At 43.7% G+C, this 14,408-nt stretch overlaps 1 protein-coding gene across 2 annotated transcripts in view; it reads right to left on the reverse strand.

Annotated features, from left to right (window-relative positions):
* ETS1 (ETS proto-oncogene 1, transcription factor) overlaps positions 1-14,408 on the reverse strand; it is a 128,351-nt gene that overhangs the window by 92,914 nt on the left and 21,029 nt on the right. For both annotated transcript variants that reach the window (XM_016922254.4, XM_063784604.1), the window contains exon 3: positions 4,550-4,694. In XM_016922254.4, the coding sequence (XP_016777743.1) occupies positions 4,550-4,694 (145 nt within the window). The remainder of the gene's footprint in view (positions 1-4,549; positions 4,695-14,408) is intronic.

Below are 14,408 nucleotides of genomic sequence, written 5' to 3' on the forward strand. Positions count from 1 at the left end.
GACTCAATGAAACCCAGTTTGGACTCCCAAAATGCACTTTGGGTCAATGAGTCATAATAGCAAATATTCATATCAGGCTTGCTAAGTGACGGCACTGTTTTATGCTTTACACATATTAACTTAGTGGTTCTCAAAGTGTGATCTCTAGACCAGCAGCATCAGCAGCACCTGAGAACTTGTTAGAAATGCAAATTTCTGAGCCTTAGCCTAGACTCACTGAATCAGAAACCCTGGGGGTAGAACTCCATAACCAGTGTCTTAACAAGCCCTAAAGTGATTCTCATGTACCCTGGGAGTTTCTGCTTCGATAAGTCTGGGGTACGGCTCAAGATTTTGCATTTCTAACAAGTTCTCAGATGATAGTGATGCTGCTGGTCTGGGGACCACGCTTGGAGAATCATTGGTATAGATCCGGAAACTGGGTTACAAGATTAAGTTGTCTAAGGTCACACAGTTAGGAAGAGCTGATGCAAACACAAGCAACCTGGGTCCAGCGTCTGGGTTCTTTCCTATGACACTAAATAAATGTCCTTTCTCATGAAGAATGGGAAGTGGCAGATAGGCTGTGAATGTGGTCCAGTGAAGGTTTTACTGTGTTCAGCGACCAAAGACATAGCAAACTGCATTCTACAAGAAAAAGTATTGTCTTGTTTCTCAAATCAAAGACCATGGTAATAAGACTATAGGTTCCTCCTCATGAAGGTAAGTTGTGTTTCCTATGTTCTCTAGCTCCAGGCTGCTTCCCAGCTCTAAGCAAGTATTTTGCAAAAGTGTACTTTGCTCACAACATCACATCCGTAAGTTTGGCTGATTTCAGACAAATCCATCCTTGAAATGAAAAATAATTTGATACTATAACACTTTGGAAGAGTGCTAAGCAAGCATCGTATTTTCTGATACGAACTATGACCATTCATGAGCATCATAAGGGTGAAGTTGAAATCAAATATGGACCGCTGGCATTGATGGGATGGACTGACGTCTTGTGTCCTGTGTGCTCAGTTGGGTCTCTGATGTCGGTTTTGGAAAACAGGCAGTGTCTGACTTCAGCTAGGTCTGGGCACCACTCTGAGGCTCACTACCATTACCCTGTGTATCCAACAGGACTGTGGGTAGGAACCAGTCATGACAGTTAATGACGGTAAAACGTCAGTGAGCTCTTAGAGACAGGAGCAAGAAAATGAAACATAAAAATGATTCTTGTTATGGTGGTTGGAGAGAAAGGGCTGAGGTTGAGGGACAGAATAGAGGAAGGGAGCAGAGAGGAGGCAGGGTCAGTGGCTCCACTCCAGTCAGACTATAAACAGTAACAGACATTTCAGCCGTGTCTTGTGTAAGAGGCTCCATTGATTCACAAGGTTCCCTAACAGAAGGATGACGAGAAGCTGAGACAGAAAGGGCCCATTCATTCATGCAGAACACCAGCACTCAGCCCCATTGGCTCTCGCTAATGGCTCCAGGCTGATAGGGAGGAGGGGGAAGAGGCCGACGGTAGGAGGAGGTAGAAATGAAAGAAAATGATGACTACAAGATTGTTGTGAAGAAATGTACAGCTGCACAGGCAATTGCATGCAAATGTGGCTTCCCTTTTTAGCTGTATAGCTAATGTCCTCGGATTCATCTATTTTTCTCTTTCATGTTATCTTCCCCTCCTGTTCTTGCCTTGTCTTTTTCTGGGCTCCCCGCTTTTTTTCCCTTTCCCATTCATCTTTCACCTTCCTTTCCCATTATTCCCTACCATGCTACTAATATCCACCTTTATTTTCTGTCCATTTTCACACATCTCTTCTTTCTTCCACCATACCCGCTTTATCATCTATTTTGTCCAATCGATTCCCGACAGACCTTGGCGCTTTAGTATTCTCTCCCACTCACCTGATAAGTCTTTCCTTCATTCATACTTTCTCTCAGCTTGATTCTCTCTTCCCCTTCCCTCCACCCTCCTGCCACCCTCCTCCTCCTCCTCCTCAGCCTCTGCCCCTTCGTAAATAGGAACAACATTCTGAAAAGGCTTGCTCATTCCTTGATGGCCCCTCCTGTCAGTATTCTCTGCACTGACAGATGTGTAGTCCTTGGAAAAGAAGTTCATTCATCCCTTCTGAGAGCATGAACGTGAAGGGGGAGCAGTGGTGGGCAGTAGCCATGAGACGGAGGACGGGAAGGAAACTGAAGTTATAAATAGGATAAAAGAAGATGAAAAAAATGTCGAGTATTTTTTCTCTTTCTTTATATTCAACACATCTCCAAGGAAATGTACCACAGCTGGAGAAATCACTGGTTGGTCTATGTCTTCATCTCCCTTCCCTATAACCCCACAATCCCCGTCCAAACAACACCCATCGCTGAGGAGAGCTGGACCACAGCCCAGAAATAATCCCTCCAACTCCTTCGTCTGGGAAGCTCAAAAGTTAAAGGAGGGGCTAGAAAGGCTCAGGGTTCTTGCCAAACATTTCCATCAGAGGGAGTATAGGACAGTGGGAACTACAACCATCACATTTGTGAAGAGATTGCCCCCAACTGGTAGAGGCCACACCCCGATGGAAGCTGTGTACCATCTCTGAGCTGCAGTTGATGGCAACCCAGGTCATTCTAGGAGTGGTTATTATATGCCCCAATCTTCTCAACCTACCAAAAGCTGGGGTGACCCCAGCTTCCTTCTTGCAACTATAAACTATGAGAAGAAGATGATATTACCCCGCTATAAGTCCTTGCATTTTAAAGCTGTTCTTCATATGCTTCCCAGACACTGTCTCACAGGCCATGAAATAAAAACATCTTTACCTTTGAGAAACTTGACAAAGAGTAGCATGAAAAATCATCTCCACTTGGGAGTTTATGTACTTCAGTTTAAGGAAAAGGAAGGCCATGTCTCTTTGCTATGAAGAAGAGACATTCTGATCTTCAGGCTATGAGCAAATGGAGAAGGCCTCAGATGTTAATAAGATGTAACTTGTAGCAAGCAGAGACCATCAAGAGCTGAAAGTGTTAAAGCAAGGCAGCTTTAATCTCAGTTGCATTGGGAGATATAAGACTTAAGCCTTGTAAGCCTTGTGGCATTAATAGGATTCCAGAATTATACAAATATAAATACAGCCATTTTGACCTTTTGCTTATGCAAACAAAACCTATTTTGTTTACAATTTTAAAGGATCACTTTTCTCATGTCCTCAAATTTTTAGTCCTTAAGTCTGACGTGTGAGCAGGTACAAAATCCTCCTGGCTCCCTTGTGAAATGGATAGGTAGCTGAGACATTTGTATTTATGCTTAGAAGAACTGAGATACCAAGCAGAAAGTGACAGCATAAATATTATTATGTCTACAATCCAGGACAGTGCCAAAGAATACCTCAAAGATCAATGGCTATTGAGTCAAGGGAACATGGGACACAGGAATCTATTTCATTCTGCCCTGGAGAGAAACCAGGCAAATGGAAAGCTACTCCCCATGCCTCCTCACCCACCATACACACAGCCCATGGAGTGCCACAGCATCTTGCCCTGCGTCTGTTTATTCCTGATGAGCAATAAAGCATGGGCAACAAGGCAAACATTTATTTTACTTCTCCACTGTTATTTAAGTAATTGACCAAAGAATGTTGTGGGGTAAAATAACACTGAACCAAAAAGTAGCCTTCAAGTTAGTGGCTCCCCCTGCCATGCCCTGCCCAGGTCTTTCCCCAGAATTACATTTTCCCAACATGTAAGAGTAATGACATTTTTATGCTAAGAATTCATCCTGGGAGAAAACACAGATTTTGACTAGCTATTTGGTATTCAAATATGTTATCATAACATGGTCTCATGTGAAAGTGAACTTAATATCTGAATTGATCATTTCAAAATTCCCAAATTCAAATTTAATGGTTTTTGTTTAAAAACAAAACAAAACAAAACAAAACACTAGCTGGTAAACCAAGAACTAGTGGAATTTGTGAGAAACAGAGTGTCTCCTGAAAACAGCATGGAGATGAGGACTTCAGATTCCTGAGGTCCCTGGGAATGCAGATCCATTGATTTGAGAGTTCTGTGGAGGAGACTCCCACTCACCAGAGGGCAGCACTGCCACCAGCAAGTGGAAGGAGAGAAGGGAGAGAGAGACAGAGGAAAAAGAATCGGGATCCAGGTGGGCATGGACAGAGAGGCCAGGAACAATGGAAACAGATGATCATCGAAAGAAAGCATGTTCTCTAAGAAGGCCGAGCAATTCACACACCTCTGTTTATCCAGCTCAGACTCTGTGACTGCAAAACTTCTAGGCTCTCTGACAACAGCCAAAACAGGTGTCAGGAAATGCAGGATAGGCAAAACTATTTGCAAGGTGGAGACCTAAAGCAACCTTTCTTGGGCCCATTCCTAGAGTTTAGACTTCCTGTCGGGGAATAAAGTAACCCAAAATTTATGGAGAAGGCCCGGGACTTTCCATTCAAGAACAATAGCATCCGTACCCGCATAAGCCATGGCAGCTGTTATTTGAAAGAATGCAGCCCTCATCACATTTCCATTGTCCTTCAACTCTATCCTCATTCCCAGCTTTTGTTTATCTTCCTACCTGAGACACAGTGTTCAAGACCAGTAGGAACTTCCTGAGTTGCCATCTCATCCCAAAAGGGGTAGCAAGGTCTTTGCTGGTGATAATTGGACTGGAAACCACAGTTCATTCGAGGATCTTCATAAGTGTTGCTAGGTCCTTGCCTCTGTGCAAGAAAAAATAGAAGAAAATATATTAGGAGGAAAATCTCTGTTGTTTAGCCCTAAAGGAACTATGACTTCATATCATCCAATCACATGTAAGTAAGAATCATCTATAGATGATGACAGAACAGAGCCAACTCTTGTTTTCTTCCCTTATCCCCCCACATAAAGACGCAGGGAACGAGAAGAATTTCTGACTCAGACTATGCATGCATTTATCTTCCTCCATTTCTTCAAGTGTTTAAGGACTACCTTTTCTGGCCTTCAAATAAGAACCCATGGTTAACAGCAGGGCCGAATGCTGACCATCTTGAATTTATACACTCCTGGCTTATTTTTAATGGTACCTTACTCTGTAAAAACGTCATGAAAGGATATTCTTACAAGGCTTACTCCACTACCATACAGCAAGTAAATGATACATGCCAAAGGAAAAAAAAATGGACCTATGTAATAAAATTCACCTCATTTTTTGGTTAATCAGTGTGTATAGGTTTTAAAGACATTGGTTGCTAGGCAAGAATTGTCCGTTTGCCCCAATTTTCGAAGACTTGTGCCACACTCTTAGTAATTTTATGAACTCCATAAAATATACAATCCCAATCTACATAGTACTCTCTAAGGAAGACAGATGTGCTATGTGGAAGGTCATGTTTCGCTGTGTTTAAAACCCTAGCCTTTGAAGCCAGGTATACATAATTCAAATCCCAGCTCTATCACTTACCAACATGGAGCCTGGGCCTGTTCCTTAATCCAAACCTTAGTTCATGCAATTGTAAAATGAAAATAATAGAAACTGGAAACATGTACATATAGCTCTAGCTACTCGGGAGGCTAAGGCAAGAGGATCACTTGAGCCCAAGAGTTTGAGGCTCAGTCAGGGCAACATAGCAAGACCCAACCTCTAAAAATAAAGTGAAAGTAATAATACTTACCTCATGAAGTAGGACGATTGAATGAAATAATGTATGAGAAAATTGTATATAAAGCAAATTAAAATATAAAATTGCATTTAATAAAACTATATATTGTATGAAATGCATGTGATAAGTATGTGAGGCCTGGTCTTCAATATAAGTTAGGCATTATTTTAATTTAAGAGATCCTTAACATTCCTGGAAATGGCCACATAGGTTAAAAACTAAGACACAAAAGGAAAAGCAGCAAATTCACAGAAAGAAGATTTCCTGAGACTAGGACTCTAATCGACACTGGCCCATCCTCAGCTTTCTTTTTTTCTTTTTTATTATTACTCTCTTGGGTCCCTGCACCTTCATAAAAACCCCAACTAAGGAAACCAAACTCTGCTAGAATTTAATATGGTTAAATCTATTGACATTAAGGTCTCAATAAATGTAGCTCATAAGATGGTATTCTCACCCCTGAAGACTAGCTTGCAACTCCCAGGAAGATTCTCCAACTGGAGAACTTACGTCTTCTCTTCTTCTGAGCATACAAGAATTCAGTACTACTATGTTAGATTCAGTTGCCCACTATCTGCTCTCTTTCCCAATTTGCAATGGCCCATTCACTTAAGTTCAGTAAAAATAACAGAAGAGAATATATTGACACAGAGAAAAATGACAATGAACCCAAAAGGCAGAAGAAGGTTCCATGCACATGATATTGGACCTGGTGTTCTATAATATTCATAAAATCATTCAAATTAGAGCTGGACGAAGTTTACTTTGGGGCTGTTTATCTTCCAACTGCATTAAAGGTACTGAGGATGTAAGTGGGACTCAGTGGAAATGTCGCCAGTTGTGTTGCATCAAAGGCTAACATCCTTAGCCTGCTGTTGCCAGGGGCCTTGATGAGCACTGTGAAAATGTACAATGGCAGATTTGCCACCTATATGTGTGTGGGGCCAAGAGACAGGGGAACCATCAACAAGAATACACTACTGAGCATCAGTCAGAAAATGTTTCCTGGCCGGGCACGGTGGCTCACGCCTGTCATCCCAGCACTTCGGGAGGCCGAGGAGGGTGGATCACCTGAGGTCAGGAGTTCGAGACCAGCCTGGACAACATGGTGAAACCCTGTCTCTACTAAAAATACAAAAATTAGCCAGGCATGGTGGTGGGTGCCTGTAATCCCAGCTACTAGGGAGACTGAGGCAGGAGAATCGCTTGAACCTGGGAGGTGGAGTTTGCAGTGAGCCGAGATCAAGACCATGCCACTGCACTCCAGCCTGGGTGACAGAGCAATACCCATCTCAAAAAAAAAAAAAAAAAAGAGAGAGAGAGAAAAGAAAAGAAAATGTTTCCTTAATTTTGGCTTCAAACCATTTTGCTGGAATGTTATTTAATGCTATATGCTCCTGAAGCAGCTACATTAAATACTTCTTTTGGATTCCCAACAATAAGCAGGTCTTTAACAAAACTTTGAAACTGAATCAATTCAAAACACACTTCCTAGTCTTATAAATCAAGCCTTGTGCTCTCAATATCTATCCTCATCTTTTTCATATTCCTTTAGAGCCTTTTTCAAAATTTAATGTCAAGTATTAGAGTTGTAGGAATAGGGTCTTGAGCGAGAAAATTTTGATTCTAAATGCTGTGAAGAAGAATTCTAAGTTACCCACATCTGTCTTCTTTTGGGACAGCATGCATGGTTTGCCAAAAACAAAAGATCCTCGTAAAGTGGTAGTAGGTAGTTGGTTCTTTTAAGTAGGTAGACAGGTAGTTTGTTACAGGCCCTGCTAGGGTGGTGGGAACCTAAGAACCTGAAATCGGATTTAAAAGTTTGGGTTTTGTCTGCTAAAGAAAAGCCAGTTGAAGGCAAGGTGTCATTGGTAAAGAGGGGATGAAGAAAAGTGGTCTGGGAACAATGTGCAGAGGACAGAGAAGGTAGATAATCGGTAAGTAGGTAGGGTACAAAATAATGTGGGTCCACACCTGGGTGATAACAGGGTAGCCATATTGTAGGTCAACTCACAGGCTTTGAGTAACAACCATGCACAGAATCAGCTTGATTTTACGTGGTTGGTTTTTTTCCTGGAGTCTCTTCTGCCCACAGCTGGGCTCTTGGTCAACACGTTTTTTATTTTATAAATGAAACCCTCTGTATATTTTTAAGGCATAGTTCCTCTGTAACTGTCCTCTGTGGAGCCACCGGATCCTATTTTTAAGAATGAGAAGGCAATAATGTACAAAAACTACCATTAACCACGAGAATCTTTACCAGGGGATGCTCCTGAGAAGCCTTTCATGGTTTTGTTATCTAGACACCTGCCTGTTTATTAGACATTTCATGAACTGACTTAATAACTATTTCATAGAGTATGAAAATGATATTTTTACTCAAGAGAACCACATCACCAGTTCCAATTCATTATGAAACTGCCTCAGTTGAGGAGAAAAAAAGCAGGTTATTAACAGGTCAGAAATCTGGGCAGCCCAGCCCCCACCTCATTGCTTGAAAAGATCACCACACCAAACAGGTCCCTGCTTATTGGGCCTCTTCATTGGCATCTTCCTTTCTTGGCTGCAACTGGAGATGAGTCAACAAGATGCAAGCAACACTCCCCATCTCCGCCACATGTTTAAGAAAACCATCTGACAGGTTCTCACTCACCCATCCCACAGGTGATTGCCGAAAGGACCTAACAAACATCACACATCTGTTCAGTGCCCCCTGGCACTCTGCATCAGAGATGGTCTCCTTTCTTTTTTTTCTTTTGAGATAGAGTCTCACTTTGTTGCCCAGGTTGAAGTGCAGTGGCGCAATCTCGGCTCACTGCAACCTCCGCCTCCTGGCATCAAGTGATTCTCCTGCCTCAGCCTCCCAAGAACCTGGGATTAAAGGCACGTGCCACCATGCCCAGCTAATTTTTGTATTTTTAGTAGAGTCGGGGTTTTATCCTGTTGGCCAGGCTGGTCTCGAATTCCTGCCCTCAGGTAATCAGCCTGCCTCGGCCTCCCAAAATGCTGGGATTACAGGCGTGAGCCACCGCGCCCGGCCGAGATGGTCACTTTTAATCCTCACAACAATCCTGCAAGATTAGTATTTTCATCTTCATTTTACAGAAGAGCAAACTGAGGTTTTAAGAGGTCAAGTAAATTTCCCAAGGCCATGCAGCTAATAAAACAATGGAGACAGAATTCTAACCCAAGTCTATTTGATTTCAGATTGTCTTTTCTGCTACGTGCACAATATGCAGCTTGCGTGGCTTAAGTACAAATTGCTCAAGAATGGTGGTTACTGTTCCATAATAGGTACTTACTGAATTATGGCAATGTGCATTCATGGACTAATATATTTGGTGCACCTAGTCTATGACAAGTATTATGTTAGATGCTAAGAATGTAATATAAGCAACAAATAAACCATGGCCTTAGGAGCGTACAGACAAGTAAACAGGAAATTACAGTGAGGGATGGGACAGAATTAAGTACCAATGTGTAGGGGGAGGGGAATAGCAGCAGGGAAGGCTTCCTGCAGGAAGTAGACTAAGGTAATAACTGTAAGATTGAGTAAGATTTGCCCTGAAACATTCGATGAAAGGCCACGTGAGCAAAAGAAGAGGAAGATAATCCATCCAAAGGTAAAAAAGAACATATACAGTTATGTAAGGAGGAATAAGAAAGATTCAGGGAGGTGTTATAGAGAAAGACCGTGTTGTTTGGAGGTGACAAGCAGGAGGAAAAGGTATGCCCTTGGGCAATGAGGATGGTAGGAGTGGAGGGTAAGTAGTAAAACTTCAAGCCGGAGGGCAGGGTAAGACCACAGTGTAGAGAGCCATGCAGGCCAAGCGGGAATCTGGCCTCAGGAGAGAGCCACTAGAGGCCATGCTAGAGGCCTGGGACATGGTGAAGCAATGCCTTCAAGAAAGACTCATTTGATGGTGCTGAGTAGGACAGACAGGGCAGGGCAAGAAGGCGAGGAGGCTGACACAGGTCAGGAGGAGAGCCTTGCCGAGCCACATTGGGAAAAATCAGTAATACTGATCTTGACTTTATTTAAAATTTTGATTTTTTTTCATAATAATGTTTGCATTAATTCTGATTTTTCAAAGATATTACATTAAGATATTATTCAACTTGATTACTGAGTTTGGGGGCACCCCATGTGGGTGCCTCACTCACCTCACTGTAGTCCAGTTCTGAAGAAAGAGTTGGGCCATGGGTGTCGAGGGGAAGAGGAAATAAGAAATATTGGATGTGTTTTAAAGGAAAAATCGACATGATTTATGACTGATTGGTCATAGGAGATGAAGAGAGGGAAATCCAAGATGCCACTTAGATTGCTTATGTTTATGTAGTGAAAATGGTGAATCTACGGGACAGACATAAATAAGGAGAGTGGAAGACAATGTTGCCTTTGGTTGAGCTCAGATGGAGTGAGGGCAACTTGGTGGAGGGTCCCTAAGGTGAATGCATGATGGGAGAAGGCAGGAAAGAGTCAAGCTAGACCTAGCAGCAAAAAGGGTGGAGTTAGAGCACAACTCAAGGAAAATGGCAGTCAGGACAATAAGGGAAAGAATTGAAAGTGGATCTGTAAAGCTGCTGACAGTTAAGAGGAGAAACAAGGGGGAAAAAGCACAAGGAAGTACTGGTTGAAGACATAGGAGGAAAAACAAGCAAGTGTACAGGATCATGGAAGCCAAGAGCAGAGCTTTAAGCACCAGGGGTGGTGAACAAGAGGCCACTAAGAAAAGGGTGGTCTTGGCCGGACGCGGTGGCTCACGCCTATAATCCCAGCACTTTGGGAGGCCGGGAGGCCAAGGCGGGCAGATCACAAGGTCAGGAGTTCAAGACCAGCCTGGCCAACAAGGTGAAACCCCGGCTCTATGAAAAATACAAAAATTAGCCAGGCGTGGTGGTAGGCACCTGTAATCCCAGTTACTCTGGAGGCTGAGGCAGGAGAATCATTTGAACCCTGGAGGCAGAGGTTGCAGTGAGCCGAGATCGTGCCATTGCACTCCAGCCTGGGTGACAGTGTGAGACTCCATCTCAAAAAAGAAAAAAGAAAATAAAAGAGTGGTCCCCAGGCAGCCATGGAGGAAGGGATTCCCCTGGGCATCTTAGGAAAACACACACCTCTTCTCTGCTCGTCACATGCAGTGGTGAGCCATGGAGGAAACAGCATGGCTCTCCCTGTCCTCTTAGAAAGAGGCTACCAGAGGACATGAGCCCACAGCCTGAATGCTCCACCCATCTAATCCTGGGAATGAAATGAAGCCCCGGAAGCCTGGAAACTAGTTGGACAATGGACACACCTTGGTCCTGCTCTGCTCTGAGGTGAGCCAGCCCTACAGCCACCACCTGGGCCGACCACCACCACCATTCCTGCAAGGAGGCACTCATTGGTTTGTGACCCTTCCCTAGCACCACTTCCCAGTGCTTCAAAGTCAGGAACTTGGATCTTGCTAGCCCATTCCCTCCTCCACTGCCCACGGTCATCTCCCTGGAACTGCCTATTCACCTGTCCCCTCCAGCCAGCCACATCTTAAAGCCATTCCTTTTGCTCATAGCTTTCCCTGTCTCCACACCTCAAAGTCCCCAAAAATTGAAAAAAAAAAAAAAGAATAGGAGAATATATTTTTACAACAGCAAATCATGAACATGAGGAGTCTGTGTCTGTGGAGTGGGTAATCTATTCTTTCGGTCAGCTTCTGTCTTTAGCAGAACAGTCTTCAGTGTCCACATGCGATGAGTAACTCCCTAGTTGCTCACCTTCTGTATGTGTTACTTGGAGCCTAAACTCCATAGGAGCAAATCTGTCTTGTCTTTGCTTGACTTCAGAATCCTAGGGTTTAGCCTTAGTACAGGGTCATAAACATGTAAGACACTATACATATTTCTAGATGCTAGTGCTTTCTAAAAATATTTTAAACCCAGAAGCAAGGCTGAGTCAACACTGGGTGGATGGGCACTATGATTTGCCACCATGGAAATAACTTTGTATTATTTTTCTAGGAATGTCATAGATGCTCATGCACTTTAGCAGAAAGACACAAGACTAGAAATCAAGCAGCCTGGGTTCAAGTCCTGCTCTACATCTAAGGAGCTGTGTAACCTCTGGGCTGTTCCTTAACCTCTCTGAACCTTTGCTTCCTGAGGAGTTCGGCCTCCATGATCTCCAAGTTCCTTGCCAACTCTGTGTCATTTTTGCTGATCCATCCACATTCTTTCTCCTGACCTTACGACTGACAACCTTCATTGGATAAACAGCCACACCACGGTGGGCGAGCCTGCAGAGCCAAAAGTTATTGGAGGCATAATGTGGGTCTGTGACATACAATGTGCCCTTGAACTGCATGAAAGGTCTTACACTGTTTGTCTTCATTCTCTCCCGAAGCCCTGCTCCAACAGTTTTGTCACCATCTGCCCCACATTTCAGTAGAGAACAGTGAAGCTCAGTAAGAGTCTTGCTACTGAACAGTTATAGGGGCTCTCACCTGGCAGGTGCTCAATTAAAGTGTGTGCAATACCTAGGCCATTTCTCTGCTTAAACCCTTCCTCCTGGTTGCATGTAGTTGCCCTTGTGCGACTCCATGCACTTCTGATAAAATCTGGACTTCCTCATCCTCAGAAGACGCTTTAGCACCTCCGCACCCTCCCAACCACCCTACGGATAGGCTGTTTGGCAATGGTGAGGAACAGTTTTGGTCAGAGGGTATTTGGCCTCAGAAGGACATGGGCAAGGGCGTGGTTTCTGGGGCACATCTGTTCAGAGGGCACGTTTGTTCTGCTCCCTTGAGAGGTAAAAGGGAAGGAGGCAAACAGAACCACTCCCCAGCTCTCCGGAGTTTGCTGATCAAGCCTGAGGGTGGTGAGGGGGTGCAGCCACCAGGAGAAGCAGGAACAGACAAAATAGGAAACTCTCAAAGGGCAATTTAATTTTAGACTCAAGGCCAGGAAATTCTTTTTAAAACAATAAGAGTAATGGGCTTGGGCCTTGGTGAAAGTGCAGGCCTGACACGCTGCAGGGTTCTGCAGAAAAAATTCTGAAGCACAGAGGGTTGTAGAGAAGGGGATGTCTAATTATGCTCTTAATGCAAAGCTGTGCTTAGCTTCCCTAGGGACCCCCTGGGGAAGCACACAAAGTCGGAGGTAGTGCAGCCAACACCAACACTACAACTCATACCTGCCTGAGACCAGGACAGCCTCCACTCACAGCCAACACTCGCTGAAACAGGCTGAAGGACAGGGAGGGGGTGGAACTTGAGACCACAGTCCTGGGGACCTGCAGTTGACACTCTCTTGCTGAGAGGTCTTAGGTGAGAGACGTTTTATTTGTAAGCTTCTAGATCTGCAGGTTTCAAGTTGCCCCTCGCTTAGCATGAAGCCTTCAGACGCCCAGTGGTACCATGGGTGACAGCTTTAGGCATCTTGTGGTATGGAGATGGAGACTGAGGCTGACTCAAAACCTGGTTATGGACACGGTTGGTAGAACTTGCCATGGCCAGAAGACTATCCAGTAATTTCAATTTGCTCAGCAATCTACACAGTGGAGTTTGGGTTTTTTGTTTTGTTTTGTTTTTTCCAGAATCAGGAAAAACTAATTTTTCATAAACAAGGCATACAAATACATGAATGAAAATACATAAGTTCTTACATATCACCAAATATCAAATAAATAAATAAATAAATAAAATAAATGTGTTTGTAAGGAGTTGTTATGGATGTGTTCCCCCAAATTTAGAAGTTGAAATGTAAAACACTAATGTGATAATATTAACAGGCGGAGGCATTATGAGGTGAGTAAGTTGTCAGGGCAAAGCCCTCAAGGATGGGACTAGGGCCCTTTAAAAGGACCTGAAGGAATGGGTTTGGCCGCTTCCCTCCCTTCCGCCACTGAGGACACAGCGTTCATCCCCTCTAGAGAATGCAGCAGGAAGGGTCCATCTTGGAAGCTGAGACGGGACTCTCACCAGACACAGAGACTGCCAATGCCTTGATCTTGAACATTCCAGCATCCAGAACTGTGAGCAATAAATTTCTATTCTTTTTGAATTACCCAGTCTCAGGTATTTTGTTATAGCAGCACTAATGGACCAAGACAGGAGTGCTATAACAAAATACCTGAGGAAACTCCAGTAATTCATTTAACCTCTTAGGATCTGAATTTCCTGATATTGCAAGACGGTCTTTACATTGTGGTCTGACTCTGAAATTCTCTAGCTTGTGATGATTGAACCTAGTAGCTTACAGAAGCCCCACAGTCCAAGATGCTGGAAAAATATAGGTTATTTTCTTCTTTCCTTCAATTTCTATGACAACCACTAAGAGTTATGAGCATAAATAATTTCCCTAAACATTATGTTTCAGCAGTCTCATTCCCACTTTGGTTTTAAATTTCTTTTTGTGGATTCCCACTTCTCTAGTACCAAATAATTCGTCCATTGCTCTCCAGGATTCCCAGAGAGAAGGAAAGGGTGTCTTCACTAGGCTTCATGGTAGCAAGCACAATCACTGCATAAGAAGTGCAGGGACAGCAGAGTGACCCCTCTGTGAACACATCCAATGACTGGAGTCCGGAGGCCTATGGGCTGGAAGTGAGTGTGCCAACAACCAGAGCCCTGGGTAAGAAGGGAACTGCATCCCAAGGAGGCCCAATTAAACTGCAATTACTCAAGATAAGAAAACGAGGTCTGTTTACACAAAGGGGTTGTAAACCACCGGCTGTGACAAGAGAACTTTGATCTGGTGGCAAGGGAGCTGTTTCTCATGCAGGGCAGTGATGAAACAAGGAGGTTTCCCAATGAGGAT

Source organism: Pan troglodytes, chromosome 9 (assembly GCF_028858775.2).
Source record: "Pan troglodytes isolate AG18354 chromosome 9, NHGRI_mPanTro3-v2.0_pri, whole genome shotgun sequence".
Taxonomy (NCBI): Eukaryota; Metazoa; Chordata; class Mammalia; order Primates; family Hominidae; genus Pan; species Pan troglodytes.